Source organism: Hemitrygon akajei, unplaced genomic scaffold (genome assembly GCF_048418815.1).
Source record: "Hemitrygon akajei unplaced genomic scaffold, sHemAka1.3 Scf000069, whole genome shotgun sequence".
Classification (NCBI taxonomy): Eukaryota; Metazoa; Chordata; class Chondrichthyes; order Myliobatiformes; family Dasyatidae; genus Hemitrygon; species Hemitrygon akajei.
In genome coordinates this window covers 620,172-640,552 of record NW_027331955.1, presented here as the reverse complement: position 1 = coordinate 640,552, position 20,381 = coordinate 620,172, and the positions used below count along the sequence as shown (strand labels likewise).

The following is a 20,381-nucleotide window of genomic DNA, read 5'->3' as shown; positions in this document are numbered from 1 at the left end:
GGATAATAAACACTTTTTTCAGTTATATGAAGAGTAAAAGGGAGGTGAGAGTTGATACTGGAACATTGGAAAATGATGTCGGTGAGATAGTAATGGTGGACAAACAAATGGCAGAATAGCTTAATGTGTGCTTTGCGTATATCTTCACTGTGGAAGATGCTAGCAGCATGCAGTGGTCTGCGAGTGACAGGCAGTAGGAGTGAGTGCCATTGCTATTTTAAAAGAAAAAAGTTCTCGGCATACTGAAAGCCCTTAAGGTGCAAAGTCACCTGGGCCAGAAAGACTACATCCCAGAGATCTGAGAGAGGTTGCTGAAGGGATGACGGATGGATTGGTCATGATCTTTGAAGAATCACTTGATTCGGGCATGGTCCCGGAGGACTGGAAGATTGCAATTGTCACTCTAGTCTTTAAGAAGGGGGGAAGGCAAAGGAAGGAAAATTATAGGCCAGTTAGCCAAACCTCAGCGACTGGGAAAGGGTTGGAGTCTCTTACTAAGGTTGAGGTTTCGAGGTACTTTGAGACTAATGACAAAATAAGTTAGCAATGGTTCTGTTAGATTTCACGGTGGAAGTAAGAAGCAGGCTGGACAAAGGAGAGTCAGTGGATGCCATTTACTTGGATTTTCAGAAAGCATTTGATGAGGTGCCGCACACGAACCTGATTAACCAGATAAAAATATATGACGTCACAGGAAAGATACTGGCCCGTGGAGCGGAATTGCTGACAGGCAGCAGACAGCGAGTGGGAATAAAAGGGGCCTTTTTCTGATTGGCTGCCAGTGACTGGTGGTGTTCCTCAGGGATCAGTATTGGGACCGCTGCTTTTCAGATTGTTTGTCAATTATTTAGATGATGGAATAAATGTATTTGTGGCAAAGTTTGCGGATGATACAAAGATAGGTGGAGAGGTAGGTACAGCGATTGCAACAGGACAGAGGCCGACAGGAATGTCTGTTTATCAAACTCACAGAGGTCTCCGGGTACAGATCCCGAGATCGGGAAGGTGCCGGGTGTTGTGACAAATGCAAATTGCTTCCTGTCCTCCAGCCACAGCAACAAAAACCTCTCTCCCAGACTCTGACAGTCTCTAAACAGGCCTCTAAAGAGACATATTCAGACTCTCAGAGTGAAATAACAACAAAAACCTCTCTCCCAGACTCTGACAGTCTCGAAACAGGCCTCTAAAGAGACGTATTCAGACTCTCAGAGTGAAATAACAACAAAAACCTGTCTCCCAGACTCTGACAGTCTCTAAACAGGCCTCTAAAGAGACGTATTCAGACTCTCAGTGTGAAATAACAACAAAAACCTGTCTCCCAGACTCTGACAGTCTCTAAACAGGCCTCTATGGAGACGTATTCAGACTCTCAGAGTGAAATAACAACAAAAACCTGTCTCCCAGACTCTGACAGTCTCTAAACAGGCCTCTATAGAGAAGTAATCAGACCCTCAGTGTAAAATAACAGCAAAAACCTGTCTCCCAGACTCTGACAGTCTCTAAACAGGCCTCTATGGAGACGTATTCAGACTCTCAGTGTGAAATAACAACAAAAACCTGTCTCCCAGACTCTGACAGTCTCTAAACAGGCCTCTAAAGAGACGTATTCAGACTCTCAGTGTGAAATAACAACAAAAACCTGTCTCCCAGACTCTGACAGTCTCTAAACAGGCCTCTATGGAGACGTATTCAGACTCTCAGAGTGAAATAACAACAAAAACCTGTCTCCCAGACTCTGACAGTCTCTAAACAGGCCTCTATGGAGACGTATTCAGACTCTCAGTGTGAAATAACAACAAAAACCTGTCTCCCAGACTCTGACAGTCTCTAAACAGGCCTCTATAGAGAAGTAATCAGACTCTCAGTGTAAAATAACAGCAAAAACCTGTCTCCCAGACTCTGACAGTCTCGAAACAGGCCTCTAAAGAGACGTATTCAGACTCTCAGAGTCAAATAAAGACTTTAAGGTTTCCGTTCCATCGCTTACCTTCCAGATGCGGGGGCACTTCAGATAAACCCCGCTCGGTGTCCATGTAGGCGAATTGGCCGTCACCTGTTGAAACAGATTAACCTGCATGAAGTCTGTTCTGTGTAATACTGTAAATTCATCAGCATTTACATCTGTAGCACACAGTGTATTGTTCACCGTACCTCGCTCCCGTATTTCATTCAATATTCTGCTCAGCTTCGGTAAATGGTGATGTAGTTTCACAAAGGATTCCCACATCACCCTCCGGGCCCCGGAGCCCTTCTCCATCACCAGATCCAGGAAGAGTTTGGAAGCGCCCGATCGGTTTCCCTTCTCCGCGAGCTCAGTCGCGCTCTGTAATGAACAATGGGGAATATATTGAGGAGCGGAGGGATGGGTTCAAATCTACCCTGAACATGGACTGACCCGGCACATTCTGCTCGTCACAGATCACTGACAGCAATTGTTCGTAGCAGGAAAAAGAATTTAAAAGAAGTTAGCGTGGCCAGTGATGACTTTCTGAACGCCACAGATTGCGGGGTACTTATCCACTTGGCAAGGTTTAAAAGGAGCAGACATAGTGTGAGTGAGCCAGAGATAGGTAGGTTATTGAGGCTTTGTGTCAGCGAGGGTTCAGTGAGGAGAGGCGGAGGATTTAGGTAGATCTTGGGTAATATTTCCCTTCTCTGTTTCACTGTTAGAACAGTGGGAATGCCAGACAGCATAGTGGGATGCTCTTCCTACTGGGTGCGGCAAGTCAGGGAGACCTCCAGTGTCCCTGACAACTGTACCTTCGGGAATTTCATCCAGCTGCAGCTTCTTACAGACTGTGCTGAGGAATTGGAGCTGGAGCTGGATAAACCCGGGATCACTCGGGAGACTGAGAGGTTGACTGACAGACTTTACAGGGAGGGAGCTATACCCAAGGCGCAGGACACAGGAAACTGGGTGACTGTCAGGAGGGGGAAGGGAACAGGCAGCCTCTACAGGAAACTCCTTGTAACAAGTATACGGCTTTTTGTTTCGGGGTATGGTCTCGCAGAGGAAAGCCAAGGTGATTATGCCTCTGGCTCTGAGTTTGGCTTTGTGACTCAGAAGGGATGAGAATTGCTGATCTGCACTGACAGGGGGAATTCAATGGTCAGGAGAACAGACTGGAGATTCTATTTACGAGAACAGGATTTTTGGATGGTGTCTTGCCAAGGTCAGTAATATCTCGTATCGACTCTGAAAGTTTCTTAAGGGCAGGATGAGCAGGTCTTGGTCCACGTTGGTACCAATGACAAGAGTAGGAAGTGTGATGAGATCGTGCAAAGTGATACAGATCCAAAATTTCTTGTAAGTGTTATCGAAGGTAGATGGCGTTGTAAAGCTTTTCGGACATGGGGCTTCATGAATCAAAATATTGAATACAGAAGTTGGGATATTATGTCAAAGTTGACGTTGCAGAGGCTAATTTGAACTAATGTGTACACCTGCCTCCCGGAAGGATATCAATAAGATTGAACGAATGCAGAATAAAATACAGATTGTTACCAGGAGTTGAGGATCTGAGATATAGAGGAAGTGTGAATAGGCTAGGACATTATTCCATAGAGTGTAGGAGGACCATGAGAGATGTGAAAGAGGTATACACGTTAATAAAAGTTATAGAGAGAGTTAGTGCGAAAATGCATTTATTACTGAGGTTGGGTGGGACTGGAATTAGAGATCATAGGGTAACGATGACAGGTGAAAGGAAATATGAGGGGGAACTTGTTCACTCAGAGATTGCTGAAGAGCGCGGAACGTGCTGCCATCTTAATTAGTCGATGTACATTCGAGTTGATTATTTAAGATCAGTTTGGATAAGTTTATTCAATGGGGGAGTTATGGACGTCTCCAGTCCGGGTTCAGATCAATGGGACTAAGCAGATAATAGGTGGGTGTGGACGAGATGGACAGAAGAGCCTGTTGCTGTACTGTAGGGTTTGTTGACTATGACTAGGTGAAACTATGGCCGGGTTACTGTTGATTTTCGCCAGGGTGATCCCTGGTGAACCGCAGCAGCTTCACACTTCACTGCCAGGCTCCGCGAGGGGTCCAGTGCCAGCCAACAGCTGGAAACTGGCAGTGAGGAGCAGCCAGCAAACTCAGGACTATTGTGCGTGTGTGACAGACCAAAGCCAACCAGTGGTAATGTTGAGTAAGAAGTTTGGACTGAAATTGTCAGCTGCCTCACGTGGAATGTCGTGTTCAGTATGGTGTCTGGCTCTTCACTAATATTCATTCTGGGTGGCAATAGGTGAATGCACTCCAGTAGCACGAGGACCATTGGAAAGCTGTTTCCTTGTAATTCTATGTTAGCTGTAGATGTTTGGAATATTTTCAGTGGCACTAACGTTGCACTTCCCATGTTAACAGTATATGCTGTGGTAATTACAAACTCAAATTGGAAGTCACAAGGAACAGAAGGTAACAGAAACATGAGGCATGTTGGGATATTGATCAAAATAAGAGTCAGCAGTTCAAATGAGAGACGAGTCAGTGTTGCCTGAGTTGAAAATAGGGTTGAAGGTAGACTGAGAATGAGCTGAGAAATAAGTCACTATATATTTGATTTGTGGGAAACTCGTGGGTCATGAGAAGAACACAGATTGGTGAATGGCCACTAAGGTTGAACATTGGGAACATGATGTGATGTCAGACTGAGTGGTATAGAGTGGTTCTCTGTCCACTTGCAATGTCCGTCAAGTGTCACATCACTAAATTCACCAGTAAATCATTGCCTGTATCCTAATCTGTCTATAAATGAATGTGATCAGAAAACTGGAGAGAGGCTTGTATTGGTTAATGAAAGTTCAGGGTTTCCGCAGATGAAAACTCTTTTCTTGATGTTCACCACAAGCATTGCAGGATTTTCACTGCCCAGAGGTGCCGTTACACCGGTTCTGTCGGTCTGTGATTGATTCAGTAGAATCTACACTCAGTCTATGTCCCTTCCACTTACGTGATACTCTGGCCCGGTGAAGTGATCCTCGCCCATTAACATGAAGCCGACTCCCTCCACACCCTCCTCAATCGCCTGCTCCAGTCGCTCCTTGTAGAATCTCGTCAACCGGAACAGTTGGTGATCCTCACAATTTGACAGGAAGGCAGAGATGGCGGAGTTCAGATCTGTAGTCGGTCATAGAACATAAAATAGTAGATGTACCATGCGTATGCAGACAAGATGCCAATTTAAACCAATCCCATCTTCAGGAACATGATCAATATCCCTCCATTCCCAGCCTACTCATGAGTTCAAACGCCTCTCAGATGATGCTGAGTATCTGTTTCCAGTCCCTCCCTCGGCAGCTCATTCCAGACACCGATCACTCTCTGTGGAAAACATGCATCCTAAATCCCCTTTAAACTTTACCATCTAAACTTAAACCTGTTACCTCAGGTTTTTGTGGTGAAACTCGTCTGCACCCTCTACAGACCCTCCACATCATTCTCGATTTGTGCACAATACTGAAATTGTCTCTTAACCAACGTGTATCCAGTTACAGTCTAACATTAACAAATACCTCAACTCATCGTTAGCACACTACCAATTGTGTTGCCACCTTCAGGGAGCTGTGCACATCCATCACAAGACCCCACAGTACATCAATCTTATTATCAGTCCCAACATTCACTGTGCACATTGCTCGCGAATTTGACCTCCCAAAATGCAACTTCTCACATTTGCCTGAATTATCTGTACTTGGTGACTCTCTGTTCCTATTTTTAACTGGATGCTGAACACTTTGACAACAGTCCCAAATTTACTCAACTCCGCCAACTCTGTAAATCAATGAATAAGTCCACCCAGTATATCATATGATTAACCTATTTGATTCACACACACGACGCATGGCGAAACAGTGATCCTTGCGGACACGACTGGTCACAGACCTTCAGCCAGAACAACGCTCCTCTAGTGCTGACTCCATTTTATGTACCCAAGACGACTTTGAAATCAATTTACAGATTCTCAGCCCGAAACGTTGAAGGTTATTTTTTCTCTATAGGTGCTTCCTGACATGCTGAGTTCCTCCAGCATTTTGTACGGTGCCCTCTCCACTTATCATTTTGTTTTACTTTAATCCTATTCGCCAAGGTCAATTCATTGCTTCAGTAGCCCCCCCCCCCCCAATTCCCTGTGTACAATTTCTCTTGTTCACTGTCTCCTGCACCCAGCCCGTCCTCCCTCAATATAACGTTCTATAACTCGGCCACAGAAAACAGACACCGGGAACTCCCCTCACCTCCATTGTGCAACAACCCGTTAATTTGGGGAGAATTCACCATTGCCCTTCCAAACAGAAAACAACTTCTGTTTCTCTCAACGGCTGTCGGAGGCATTTCCCACATCAGGTCGTACCAAATGCTGATGGAAATTCTGTCTGTTCCCTCAACTGTTACATTGCCCGCTGTTATATTCCTGTCTGAGTGTTACCCACTCCTACCTTATTCAGGGGCTCCTTCTCCTTTCGCTCAGGTGAAGATTTGTGTGGTGAGGGGAGTGATTCGACCATTCCCCTTGTTAGGTCCCTGCGCTGGAGCTGGTGAATTGTTCCAGTGCTCATGGATGCTTTACCAGTTGGAACAATGACCCCGTTTGATGGTACTTTCTCTCCGCCCCTTTATCGCCCAAGTTTATCCCTCTGAATTATTGATGATTTGACTTCACGTGTACCATGATGACAGAGTTTTAATGAGAAAGAGGCCAGTGAGCATACCTGTGTCCATTCTGACTCTGTCGTTGGTTGATTACCGTCTGCTTGTCTGATGTCCGGGTGGAAGAATGTCCCACCTGCTGGCAATGACCTGAATTACACAAATAAAAAAGTATGATTCAGTTACTCTGTCCTTCAAATTTAAAACACTTTTGTAAGGTCACTGCTCACTCTCCGACATTCCAGGGAGTAAATGGAGATTGGTACAAAGACCTCCAACTGAACACAAATTTCAAGAAGATAGCAAGGAAATATAAGGAAACTTAATTAAAGGAGCGATGCAGTGAAGTTGAAGAAGCCAAAAGAATTGGAAAAAAAGAGATCTGTTGCAGAAGATTAGAGAAATTAAAGGAACATTTCATGTAAAATGAGCATAGGAAAAGACAAAGAAGGGAAGGACCTTACAGAAGCAAAGGACATCAAAGGGAGATGGCAGGAACACACAGAAGAATTGCAGAAAGATCCAACAGCGAAGACACCTGCAATGACTCCCTCATCGATCTAGAGCCAGACATTCTGGAAAGTGAAGTCGAATGGGTGATAGAAAACATTGCCAATAATAAGGATGCAGGATGTGACAGGATTTCAGTAAAATTGTTGAAAATTCTAAAAGGTGATGCTATAAAAGTGTTGCATTCAATTTTCCAGCAGATCTGGGAAAATATAAACAACAATGACTTTTAGGCTGGATTAAGGTCCGTTGTTATCCCAATACCCAAGAACGGAAATGTAAAGTATTGTTCAAATTACCGAAAGTTTTCACATGCTAGAAAGGTAATGCTAAAGATTGTGCAAGCAGGACCCGAGCAATATATGGAACACGAACTGCCAGATTGAAGCTGCTTTTAGAAGAGGCAGAGGCACCAGAGACCAAATTGCTAACCTACGCTGGATAATGGAGAAATCGCGAGAATTTCAGAAAAGTATTTATCTATGATTTATTGACTACTCTAAAGCCTTCAGCAGTGTGGTCCATAATAAACTATGGCAAATCCTTAAAGAAATGGGAATACCTGGACATCTGTTCTGCCTTATGAGAAACTTGTACAAAGAGCAAGAAGCAACAGTTAGCACGACACAGAACAAAAACTGGTTCAAGGTTTGGAAAGGAGTATGACCAGGCTGCATACTGTCACCCTGCTTATTTAATCTATATGCTGAACATATGAGGAATTGAGTCCAGAGGACTCAAAATGTTGCAGTGAAAATTACCAGACAGAATATTAATAAATTCAGATATGCATGTGATACTATTCTAATGGCTGAAAGTGAGGAGGATCTGAAGAAGCTTCTAATGAAAGTGAAAGAAGAAAGTTGAAAGCTGGCTTCTTGCTCAATATTAAGAAAACCAGCCAGTCCTATTAACTCTGTGGTAATAAATGGAAAGGATGTGGAAACAGAGACGGATTTTATCTTCCCTGGTTCAAAGATTTTTATAGATGGTAAATGTGATAACCTTTTCAAATTTATTGGGTAGGAGAGCTATTTTGTTGCATTGGAAGGATCCTAATCCACCTATTGCTTTTTTTCTGGCTCTCCTCCATTATGTTTTGTTTAAACTTGGAGAAAATTAGAAGTCGGACGTTCGATGCATCTTTCAAATTTGAACAAACCTGGCCACCTTTTATTCAATATTTTCATAAGATCTAATTTCTTTTCTTTTCTTTTCTTTTTTATTTTTTTTTTAGTTATTTTCTTTCTTTTCTTTCTGCCTCCGTGAAGTTTCAGATTTGACCAGAAGGACGTTTTGTTCTTTTTTTGTAATCTTGTCCTCAAATGGACTGCCCGGTCCCCCACTTTTTTTTTGTTTTAGGTTAGTTTAGTGTTTTTTTCTCTCCTATAAATAGAACATTTCCAGTCTTCTTTTGTATGAATTATCAAGAGGAGTTGTGGTTCTCTGTTTTTATATAATAGCCTAATATTATATTACACATCATTTCGACAGTGTATATCATTTTCTTTGTTTGTACGTTTATTCTATTATGTATTTGATATAACTTCACCTCTGATTTGTATCTATTCATATACATTTTTAATCAGTAAAGAAAGATTGAAAATGATGGTAAGTGCAGCGTATTAAACGGCGCTTACTTCTGGGGAGGGTAGCAATGGCAAATGTAGATAAAATACTGAAATGCAGAGACATAGCATTGTCTACGAAGGACCGTAGAGTCAAGTATATAGTATTTCCAGTTGTGATGTAAGGCTGTGAGAGCTGGACTATTAGTAAGGCTGAATACAAAATAGTCAACGCCTCTGAACTTGGATGTTGGGGGAAAGTGTTCGTTGGACAGCAAGAAGATCCAACAAGTCAATACTTGGAGAAATACGCCAGACTGCTCACTAGGAAGCTTCAAAAGCTCAATTATTTTGACCACATCATGAGGGGACAGGATTCTTTGGAGAAGACTCTCATGTTCGGTAAAACAGAAGGCAAAAGAAGGAGAGGATGACCGAGGCTACGATGGATAGATAATGCTAATCAGAAAATGCCTATGCCCTTGGGGTATCTGAGAGAGGCAGTTTCCCGCAAGGGGGCTTTGTGTGCAGTAACGCAGTTGTATTTGGCTGTGTTCATGTGTTTTCATGTATGTTTTGAATGACTATTAAACTTGAACATAAATTGGACAATGATTGTATCATAAACAGAAAAAGAATTAATATAGATGTTTTCAGTCAATAACAGACTTGTAAATGTTGTATTTTGTCCCTAATGCAGACAGGGAGCAACCATACTCCAAGCATCTGACCCCACAACACCCACTGGGACAGCCTGCTGGTCTAAGGTGCATCTGTTTACTCCGTAGTTTAAACCCAGACACCTCAAACAAAAGGCAGCCACTGGGTCCCTCCAGCCCACCGTGTCAGATAGTAAGATCGTGACTTGCTGTTAAAATCACCCCGACTCCGCACCTGCAGGCAACACTTTATTTGGTGTCCACTGAAAATATGCTGAAGCCTTCTCCATCCTAGCTCATTCAGAGGAGATAAACCTCCTGAACTCCCTCTTCAATCCGTCGCCCTTACAGCTCCGCCAACTCCTTGTTAAGGAAACTCCTTAATGAAGAAGTCCATATCCCCATTGGTTGGTATGCTAAATTGGTATTTGGTGTCACCAATGAGAGACAAGTAAATCTCACGTCAGTTCACAAGAGATACCGGGCACGCGCAGCATGCTTAAATCTTCTCAACGTCAGCCCGAGGGTGACGAATTTCCGCGAGAGGGCGCGCGTGGGCAGTGGGCGGGGCGGTGAGCTGGTGCACGCGGTAGATGGGGAGACCGTCGAGTCAGTAACAGGGACGGGGAGCGCGTCCCTCGGTCCTGTACCGTGCGGACCAGCTCACCGATTGTGTCATGGTCGATCTGCAACCTGCTGGGATACAACATTAACACACAAATCTCGATGTATATACTTAATCAATGTATGGTTTCTTTTCACTTGCATAATATAATTATTATGCAGAACTTATATTGACAGCACATCAGTAGACCTGGAATGATTGCAACTGGCACTTCTACATTTATTCAGTCTCACTCCAGCTATTTCTTATCTTCCTTGGTACAGAAATGTAATGTCTAAAGGAGCAGTGTTTGGGTAAATGAGACTCACCAAACTTTCTCCTGACTGAATCAATGGAATCTCCGAGTCAGAAGGGTTCTGTCGAATTGATGCTCTCCGTCCTCGGGCTGGTTCACTTGTTGCTGTTCCCTCGTTTTCAGTTGTGGTTTGCTTCCAGTTGTGGGCGTTTCTTCCAATTAACCTCTCGCCGCAGGTCTAACTTCAATGAAAGAAGTAATGAAGTATGTTACTAAAACAAACGAGATCAAAGCGTTAACCTGAAATTTAAATTTTGAACGCATATGTCATGATCCGAGTGAAAACATCTGTAACTGTCCCTCAAACTTTACAAAGCCTGATATGGGATACAAAGGAACACAGACAAAATGCTGGAGGAACTAATCAGGCCAGGCAGCATCTGGATGTCAATGCTCCTCTCTTCCAGCTGCTTAGTTCCTCCAGCATTTTGTGTGTGTTGCTTGGATTTCCAGCATCTGAAGATTTCCTCTTGTTTGTGATGGAATACAAGGAAGTCATCATTCAGTCATAGTATAAGATACAAGTCATAATATATAACAGGAGAATTATGTGATAAAGTCATTCTAGTCTGCTCCATAATCAATCATGGAGGATTATTTTCCAACACCGTATTCTTGCTTCCTGCTATAATTCTCAACTGATTTAGCAATGCAGAACATGAATATACCCAGCGATCGCCTCCACCACTGTTTGTGGTGACAAATTCCACAGATCAAACAACCTTTGGCTGAAGTAATGTCTCTCATCTCAATTTTAAACTGACGCTTCTTTATTCTGAGGCAGCACTCTCAGATCCCAGACTCTCCGTCTAATCAAGACACCCTCTCCAGTCCCACTGCATGCAGGCTTGTTGTTATTCAGTTGGTAAATAATCACCCCCGCCGTAACTTCAACCCACCCCCCCCTACCAACCCTAGATTTGGGGGGGGGGGTGATTTACTTTTCAGCTGGCTTGGCACACCATTGTGGCCGAAGGGCCTGTTCCTGTGATGTACTGTTCCATGTTCTGTTCTATCTTCAGCATCTTGAGTTTCTCTTTGACTCCCACTGGCAGCTAGACAGGTGACAGTGAGGGGGAATTTCCAACTGTGAGTTGATTTCTGAAACCCCAGTCTATTTCTACTGGTGCAAACACAAAACAGCGTATTTAATCACAGCCTCTCCCTGTGAGGGATGGAATGGGAACTCATTCTCTGCTTTGCTTCCAAAGCAACTTCAGAACCAAACATCTGAGCACAGAACAGAAATACTCGCTCAGCACCTCATAAACCCGGACAACTTGATTCCCTGATTCACTTTATCTGGGTCAAGACATGTGTGGTATCCCAGGATCCAACCTCAGAAGGTCACAGCCCACATATCTTTTCCACATCTCACACTGGGTGTTCCCGCATCTCACACTGAGAGATTCACGCTACCAATATCCAGCCCCCGGAGACATCTGCTTCATTGCGGAAGGAGGATTATCCAGCCGCATCTGTAAATGCACCAACGTAGACCGAAACCCAAACATTGACAATCCCATATTCCTGGAGCCCCCATCCCAAGATTGTATCTCAAGCACCAGCGCTTCCAGGGCTCTTTGCTGCCGGTAATATGCGGCAGTGTCTCAGCTAATCCCAGTTCAAAACCTTACGCTCCCACACCAACCCGTGACAGAACTGGAGCCTGATGATCCTTTTTCTAGACGGGGATTAGCTGTAAAACATGGACCTTGGATCACAAAGAGGGTGCTGATACATTTTCGCTTGTTCCCACAGTTTCATTGAACACGGTTGTTCATTATTTTATTGAGTGCGGTGTAGCCCAGGTCAATTAGCTGCCATTTTCCCCGTCGGGTAACAGGAAGAAAATGTTTTCAATATAAAATTGAAAATATAGCACTGGAAACTCAGTGCAGAAGATTTCATTTTGTTCTTTTGATGCAGAAACAATTGACTGACTGCAAGATGTTTGACACCCAGAGCAGAATTACATAGATGCAATCCCTACAATCTTCTTCATTCCATCCCGAACAGTAAATAGACAATAGACAATAGGTGCAGAAGTAAACCATTCGGCCCTTCGAGCCTGCACCGCCATTTTGAGATCATGGCTGGTCATCTACTATCAATACCCGGTTCCTGCCTTGTCCTCATATCCCTTGATTCCCGTATCCATAAGATACCTATCTAGCTCCTTCTTGAAAGCATCCAGAGAATTGGCCTCCACTGCCTTCGGAGGCAGTGCATTCCACACCCCCACAACTCTCTGGGAGAAGAAGTTTTTCCTTAACTCTGTCCTAAATGACCTACCCCTTATTCTCAAACCATGCCCTCTGGTACTGGACTCTCCCAGCATCTGGAACATATTTCCTGCCTCTGTCTTGTCCAATCCCTTAATAATCTTATATGTTGCAATCAGATCCCCTCTCAATCTCCTTAATTCCAGCGCGTACAAGCCAGATCTCTCTAACCTCTCTGCGTAAGACAGTCCTGACATCCCAGGAATTAACTTTGTGAATCTACGCTGCACTTCCTCTACAGCCAGGATGCCCTTCCTTAACCCTGGAGACCAAAACTGTACACAATACTCCAGGTGTGGTCTCACCAGGGCCTTGTACAAATGCAAGAGGATTTCCTTGCTCTTGTACACAATTCCCTTTGTAATAAAGGCCAACATTCCATTAACCTTCTTCACTGCCTGCTGCACTTGCTCATTCACCTTCAGTGACTAATGAACAAGGACTCCTAGATCTCTTTGTATTTCTCCCTTACCTAACTCTACACCGTTCAGATAATAATCTGCCTTCCTGTTCTTACTCCCAAAGTGGATAACCTCACACTTATTCACATTTACGTCATCTGCCAAGTATATGCCCACTCACCCAGCCTATCCAAGTCACCCTGAATTCTCCTAACATCCTCATCACATGTCACACTGCCACCCAGCTTAGTATCATCAGCAAATGCTCAAAGCATCCTCGTATCTGAGGCCACTGTCTCTTCGCTGAGAGTCAGCAACCAGAGAGCGATAAACATGTTCAACACTCTCTGCAGCTCTGGTGAGCTGTTGCCCTGGTGACGGAGGAAGTGGCTCGCAACAATAACCGAGCGGGGAAATAACAAACTCGGTGTGACACGTTCTCGGTTTCATTGTGATATAATTGAACTGAACATTCAGCCATTTTGTAGTGGTGATACTAAAACTCCAGTGGTTGTTTTTATCCCTTCGAGGTGCATTCAATAAATCTCATGGTGGTTCTAGCTCTACCGAGCTCTCAGCAGTGCTGACGCTGGTCCAAAATAAATCGCAGTGTTGGATACGACCTATAAGTTAAATATAATATAAGTTAGATATGGCCCTAGTGGCTAAAGGGATCAGGGAGTATGGAGAGAAAGCAGGTACAGGGTTCTGAGTTGGATGATCAGCCATGATCATACTGAATGGCGGTGCAGGCTCGAAGGGCCGAAGGGCCTACTCCTGCACCTATTTTCTATGTTTTCTATGACCAGTCTGCAATAAATGTCGATTATGTGTAGAAGTTTCAATTGAGATTCACAGAGACCTTACAGCACAGACACAGGGTTGTTAAAGTCCATCCAATCCGTGCCATGTTCAGTGTGGTTCCATCCTCCTGCACCCAGACCACAGCCCTCTATACCTCCCTCATCCATGTACCTCCCCAAACATCTCTGAAATACCACAATCGGACCTTCATCTCTTACATCTGCTGGGAACTTGTTCCGCATTCGCACCACCCACTGAGTGAAGTAGTTCTCCCTCAGATTACAATTAAATGTGTCACCTTTTGCCCTAAATCCATGATTTTACCCAATCTGAGGGGGAAATGACTAACTGCATTCACCCTATTTATACCATCATAGATTTCTATATCCCTAGAAGGGCTTCCCCACCTAGGTTCCTGGACCTTTCTTTTAATTGTAGGGGCAAATGGCATAAAGAAAAGTTGGAATCCTGCTAGGATACCCCATCATTCCACTGTATTCCAGGTAATCGAGTTCTAACCTGTTCAACCTATCACTATAATTATTTCCTGAAATACTAGCAATGTCCGTGTAATTTTCCCTACACTCTTTCATGCTTATCGACATCTTTCCTCCAAGTAGCTGGCCAGAACTGCACATAATTCTGTTTTTTATTGGATTCTCGGTGTCTTTTACAACTTTAGCATTAATATCCAGGCCCCTCTTCGTAATAGCCTGTTATAATGGTCAATATATCCTAAACTCTCTTTACAACTCTGGTGCTACCTTAAAGGAATTGTGGATCTGTAACACCCACGGCAGGACAATCGGGCTCAAAACAGTTATTTACACCGAGCAGTAAGCCTGATCAACACCTCTACTCACTAACTCACCCTTCATACCCCACCCGCTACCAGTTTAACATTTCCTGACAGTTCTAGGCACTCCTCTGTCTAAAGTGACTTGATGGACAGGCAGTCAATATCATTCTCCGTATGTCCAGGCTTTCCTGTGCCTAATGTCACTTTATGAACATACGATCAATGTCACAGACCAGAGAATTGTGCAATATTGCAAAGGGAGACTGGCTGAATCAAAAAATGAAATGAAGTAGAAGGCCATATTAACAACAGCAAAGAAATGCACCAGAAAAATTAAGGAAGTTACTGGAATTAAGAAAACCTCCTCTGCATGATGAATAGGATCAGCAGACAGATCCATCCTAACAGATCCAGATAAAGTATGTGAGAGGTGGATTCAGTATATAGAGCAGCTTTTTGAGATAATAGAGGGGAACCCCCATATATGAAACACCCTCATTCTGGCCCACATATTACCAAAGAAGAAATAACTAAAGCAATGAAAACAATGAAACAGGGTAAAGCCACCGGACCTGATGGAATTTCAGTGGAAATGATACAAGCCCCAGAAGATCTGGGCATAGATATTCATTTTGAAGAGTTTAATGGCATATATGAGTCTGATGTATTGCCTGACGATCTCTTGAAATCAGTATTTATAACTCTGCCTAAAATTCCTGGAACTATCGACAGCGAAAATTGTAGAACAATCAGTCTTCTGAGTCACATAACAAGGATTTTGTTGAGAATTGTTCTGAGTCAAATCAAAAACAAGTTAAGGCCAGAAACTTCTGAACTGTAATATGAGTTTATGGTGGATAGAAGAACTAGGAACGTAATTTTCATACTACGAATGCTTTCAGAAAGGGCAATTGAATATCAAAACGATATCTTTTTATGTTTTATTGATTTCAGTAAAGCTTTCGACAAAGTGCAACATGAAAAATTATTTCAAATTCTCACTTAACTAAATATTGACGGAAGGGTAAAATAACCGCTTCAAAATTTATATTGGAATCAAACAGTGGCGGTAAAAAATGATGATAATATAAGCAGATGGACTAAAATTCAAAGGGGAGTTAGACAGAGATGCGTTGCCTCACCGGAATTATTTAATATCTATGCTGAAATGATTCTCAGAGAAACAGAAGACCTAGATGGGATAAAAATTGGAGGTGTTTACATCAACCATATAAGTTATGCAGACGATACCACCTGAGAGCAAGTGCTGCAGAAGACCTACAAATCCTCCTAGACAAAGTAGTACAAATAAGTGCATATTCTCGACTAACCATCAACGGTAAAAAAAAAACAAAAATATGGTAATATAAAATGGGCAGGATACTCCCAACTGCCAATTGTCCATCGGTAACCAAGAGACTGAACAAAAGACCGGCTTTAATTAAGTTGGCAGCTTTACATCACAAGATGCTAGAAGTAAAGTAGAAATAAAAACAAGAATTGCCATTGTCAAAACCAACTTCCAAAAAATGAAACCCATTTTTACCAACAGACACATTTCTATGACAACAAGGCGTAGGCTACTGAAATGTTACATCTGGTCAATCTTGCTGTGTGCTTCCGAAACGTGGACTGTAACACCTGAACTCCAAAGAAACTTAGAAGCAACAGAAATGTGTTTTTTTTTAGAATGCTGAAAATATCATATAGAGATAGGTAACTAATGAGACAGTACTCCAACGTACCCATACGAAAAGATATTTAATGAGAACATTAAATGAGAGGAAACTTAAATTCTTGGGCCATGTCATCATAAAGGGAGAAATAGAATGTCTTACAATGCAAGGCCGTGTGCCTGGGAAACGCGGAAGAGTCAGACAAAGAAGACAATATATGGACACTGTGAAAGAACTAACAGATCTAAATGTGCCGGATATCATTGCCGCTGTGAGGGATCATTGGATGTGGAGACCCATGATCGCCCAAGCGTGTAACGCGCAAGTCACAGGCAGAAGAAGAATCAATGTCAGTCTCACATGTCCAGACACTTCTGTGATTAACGTCACTTTATAGACATACAATAAATCTTTTTAAACTATCATACTTCATGTACTGTGTTTTGTTTATTATTGTGGTCTCCATCATTGTGTTTTTTTTTCAGAGTAACAATTATTTTGTTCTCCTTTACACTTCTGTACTGGAATGACATCAAACAATTCTGAATTTTGCAACCTGGGTAAAATACCACGACCAACCACATATCTACACTCCCTCTTGATTTCATGAACTCCTATAATTTCACTCTCATTCTCCTCTGGACTAAAGACCCAGCTCGGCCAAACGCTTCCTATGACTCGGCCCTCTAGTCCAGGCAACATCTTCAGCAAACTCTTCTGCACTCTCTCCAGCTTGATAATATATTTACGACAATAAGGTGAACACAACGGTACATAATACTCTGTGTAGCCATGTACATTCATATACAAATCAGTGACATGAATAGTGAATTACAGAGGTGTCGACACTGACACACACATTCCCCTCGCTACAGGCCTCCATTCGCTAAAACCATCTTCAATCATCTCCCCCTGCTTCTTGTTGTGAGCCCGGTGTGAATCCACCTCGTCAGCTCCCCGTGAATCCCACGTGACCGAACCTTCCCGATCAGCTGCCATGCGGGATCTTGATACAGACTTTACCAAAGTTCAGATGAACAACATCACTGCCCAACTTCACCCAACTCCCTAGTTAACTCTTAAATAATCTCCAAAATACTTGACACATGTGATGTCCTATTGGACAGTGTAGACGGTGATTTCCCCATAACCTATGCCCAACCGCCCGAGAATTCAGTTTCACTGCAGACTGAGAAAATTCCGATCCCAGCTGCCAGTTCCATATCCTCAGAGTCACCAGCCCAATATTATCACCCATACAAAGACGCTTTGGTACCGGCGATTTCCCGTGCTGTTCTTGCCATTTCCGATTCACAGACTAAGGTGGAATTGGAACCTAATGACCCTCTGCCGGGGCCGGTGCTCAGGCTGGTTCCCCGGTCTGTATAGAGGATGCGGATACACTTCAGCCTGACCCCAGCAGCTAAACCGAGCACATTTGATCCCTATGTCATCGCTGTGTGGGTTCTTGCCCAGCAGAGCGGGCTGCCATGTTTCCTGCAGTGTAGCAGGAACAAAATGTAAAATTATAAAGTAGAAAATGCTGGGAACTCAGTACATCAGACTACATCTCTGAAAGGACAAATGGTGGAAGACCCAGTTCCAGAACTGAGACTGTCCAAGATGCTGCCGATCTGCTGAGCGTCTCCAGTATTTTCTCCTCCTCACCTTAAATTTCCTGCAACTGTAGTATTTTCTCCATCTTCATTTTAACGCACAGATAGTAACTGATTGCCACCCTAAACTGTAAATGCCACCCCCACCCCAACCAATTTGTTAGTTCTGAGTTCATTCTGACCCTGGTGTAATACATCCCACACAGTCAATGCTCACAGCATCCTTTCCTCCCACTATCACTCTGTTACATTTGCTCCTGAGGCCACTGTCTCTACGCTGAGAGGCGGTGACCACAGAGCGATAAAATGTGCAGCACTTGCTGCAGCTCTGACGGGCCGTTACCCTGGAAACAGAGGAAGTGGCTCACTGAAAATAACCGAAAAAGGAAATAACAAACTCAACATCAGATGCTATGAGTTTAATTATGACAAAGATTAACACTGCAGCCATTTTGTAACGGTGAAACTAAAATTGAAATGGTTGCTTTTACCCTGTCACGTGTTGTGTCCAACTAAACCTCTGGTATTCCTAGCGAACAATAACTAACTAACTAACTAACTAAATAAATAAATAAACAGGCAAATAAATAAATAAATAAATGGAACGGTGCAATACAAAACTTCACAACGAAGACAAAGTTTAGAAGAGAGATTGCTGAAATATATCATTGCGGCGTTGGGATACAGGCTGGGCAGAGATTGAACAAGATGATTGATATATATCATTGAGCTGGTGGCATACAGGCAGGACAGAGATTGAACAAGATGATTGATATATATCATTGAGGTGGTGGCATACGGACACGACAGAGGTTGAACAAGATGGGCAGGAATGAGCAGATGGAACCAGATGGGTGAAGGAATCAAGTGCACTCTCTGATAGTAGTCCAGTAATACAAAGATACTGAAATAATAATACACATTACTAGATAACATATTCCAATATAGCAAAGCCAGAACAAACAGAAAGAGCTTTGATTTTTGTCCTTTTCCACTCTACACACTTTATCAATGCACCGCAGAAAGTATCCCATCCCGATACTTCACATCTTCACCCAGCTACTGCTTTTCCATTAACTGAATTAAATAGGGGAGAACTGCGGACACAGCTGCGCACATCACAGAAACCAACCTCCCCTCCATGGACTCTGTCAACACATCCCACTGACTCAGGAAACCAGCCAACATCATGAAAGCTCCTCACAACCCTGAACATTCTCACTTCTAATGCTCCGTAGGGGCGAAGATAAAATAAGACAGAAACATGCCACCAGGCACAAGGACGGTGTCCATTCTGCTGTTAGAAGCGAACAGCGTGATGAGTGGACTCCTGAGCTCACAGTCTAAATCGATGTGACCTTGCACCACATATCTACCTGCACTGCACTTTCTCTGTAACCAGAATGATTTGTTTTTCCTCAATGTACTGCTGCAGTGTATCGATCTGTGTGGAGAATACCGGAGACACGATTTTCACTCAACCTCTGTACATGGAAAACAAAATAAAGATTCCCCATTTCAATCGTGTGGGAATATTAGACAGCCTGGATTGCTTCTTTGGAAATTCTGGAGAGAGTGTACACATTTCCGAGAAACCCAGATAAATGAACAAGACTTAATTCTCGCATTAATAGGACCAGATATCGGGAAACACTGTCAGCATTTCGGCAAGTCGTAGCAATGGAAAGAAGATGGAAATAAACTTCCCAGTCCCCTGAGAGGACGTGAGAGATCTGGATCTCACTGTCCTGTCTGAACGGGGAAAGATGAAGCTACTCATACACGTAGAGGAGTCTCCCGAGGGTGCGATTACTCTGGTTAATCCTCGTGTCTGCAAGAACACAACAGGCCGAACGGCCGCTTCCAGTGTGCTGGATATATGTAAAACAATTATCGAGCCCAGGCATCGATGCAGGTGAAGTTTGGATCCGATACCGGGCCGGGTGATGGAGGAAAAGTTCGCCAGGTACATCTTAATGGATGGATTCAGTCTCGGTATCACCACCTCATCCCGCTCCTGGGACCAGAATACCAGGGGCGGTGTGAAAGTCCCAGAACCCGGACCGACCACGACAGGTCGTATCCAAAAAGTGGGACGAGGTCACCAGATCGGGGAAGTTAACGGGACTCTCTGCCCAACATCAGGTTCCCCTCCCCCGGGATCAGCTTCAGTACTCACAGATGGGAAATTGTCGGTCACGTTCACCGCTAGTTGCGTGGCTCAATATTCACCGATGAGAACTTGATCAATTTGTCCCGCAGACTGCCATCGGTCCTCCGGATCTCCACAGATCATCTGATTCAACAGAAAACGGAAAGAAAACCACCGCCCACCCGGAGACTGTGAAATCGGGGGCGGGGCTTCGGAAGCGATAACCTCAGATGCTGCAGATCTGCGTTTGAAATGGGAGCGAGAAACTTGACGGGTGGGGGGGGGGGAGGGGGTGTCTCCCAACAGAACCAATGACTCTGCTCCTAGCCCCTTACA

At 43.6% G+C, this 20,381-nt stretch overlaps 1 protein-coding gene across 1 annotated transcript in view; it reads right to left on the bottom strand.

Annotated features, from left to right (window-relative positions):
* LOC140722108 (NACHT, LRR and PYD domains-containing protein 3-like) overlaps positions 1-20,381 on the bottom strand; it is a 31,089-nt gene that overhangs the window by 4,127 nt on the left and 6,581 nt on the right. The window contains exons 3-7 of the mRNA XM_073036905.1: positions 10,326-10,494; positions 6,718-6,805; positions 4,959-5,125; positions 2,152-2,323; positions 1,988-2,053 (exon numbers count right to left, since the gene is read on the bottom strand). Coding sequence (XP_072893006.1) covers positions 1,988-2,053; positions 2,152-2,323; positions 4,959-5,125; positions 6,718-6,727 — 415 coding nt within the window. The 5' untranslated portion in view covers positions 6,728-6,805; positions 10,326-10,494. The remainder of the gene's footprint in view (positions 1-1,987; positions 2,054-2,151; positions 2,324-4,958; positions 5,126-6,717; positions 6,806-10,325; positions 10,495-20,381) is intronic.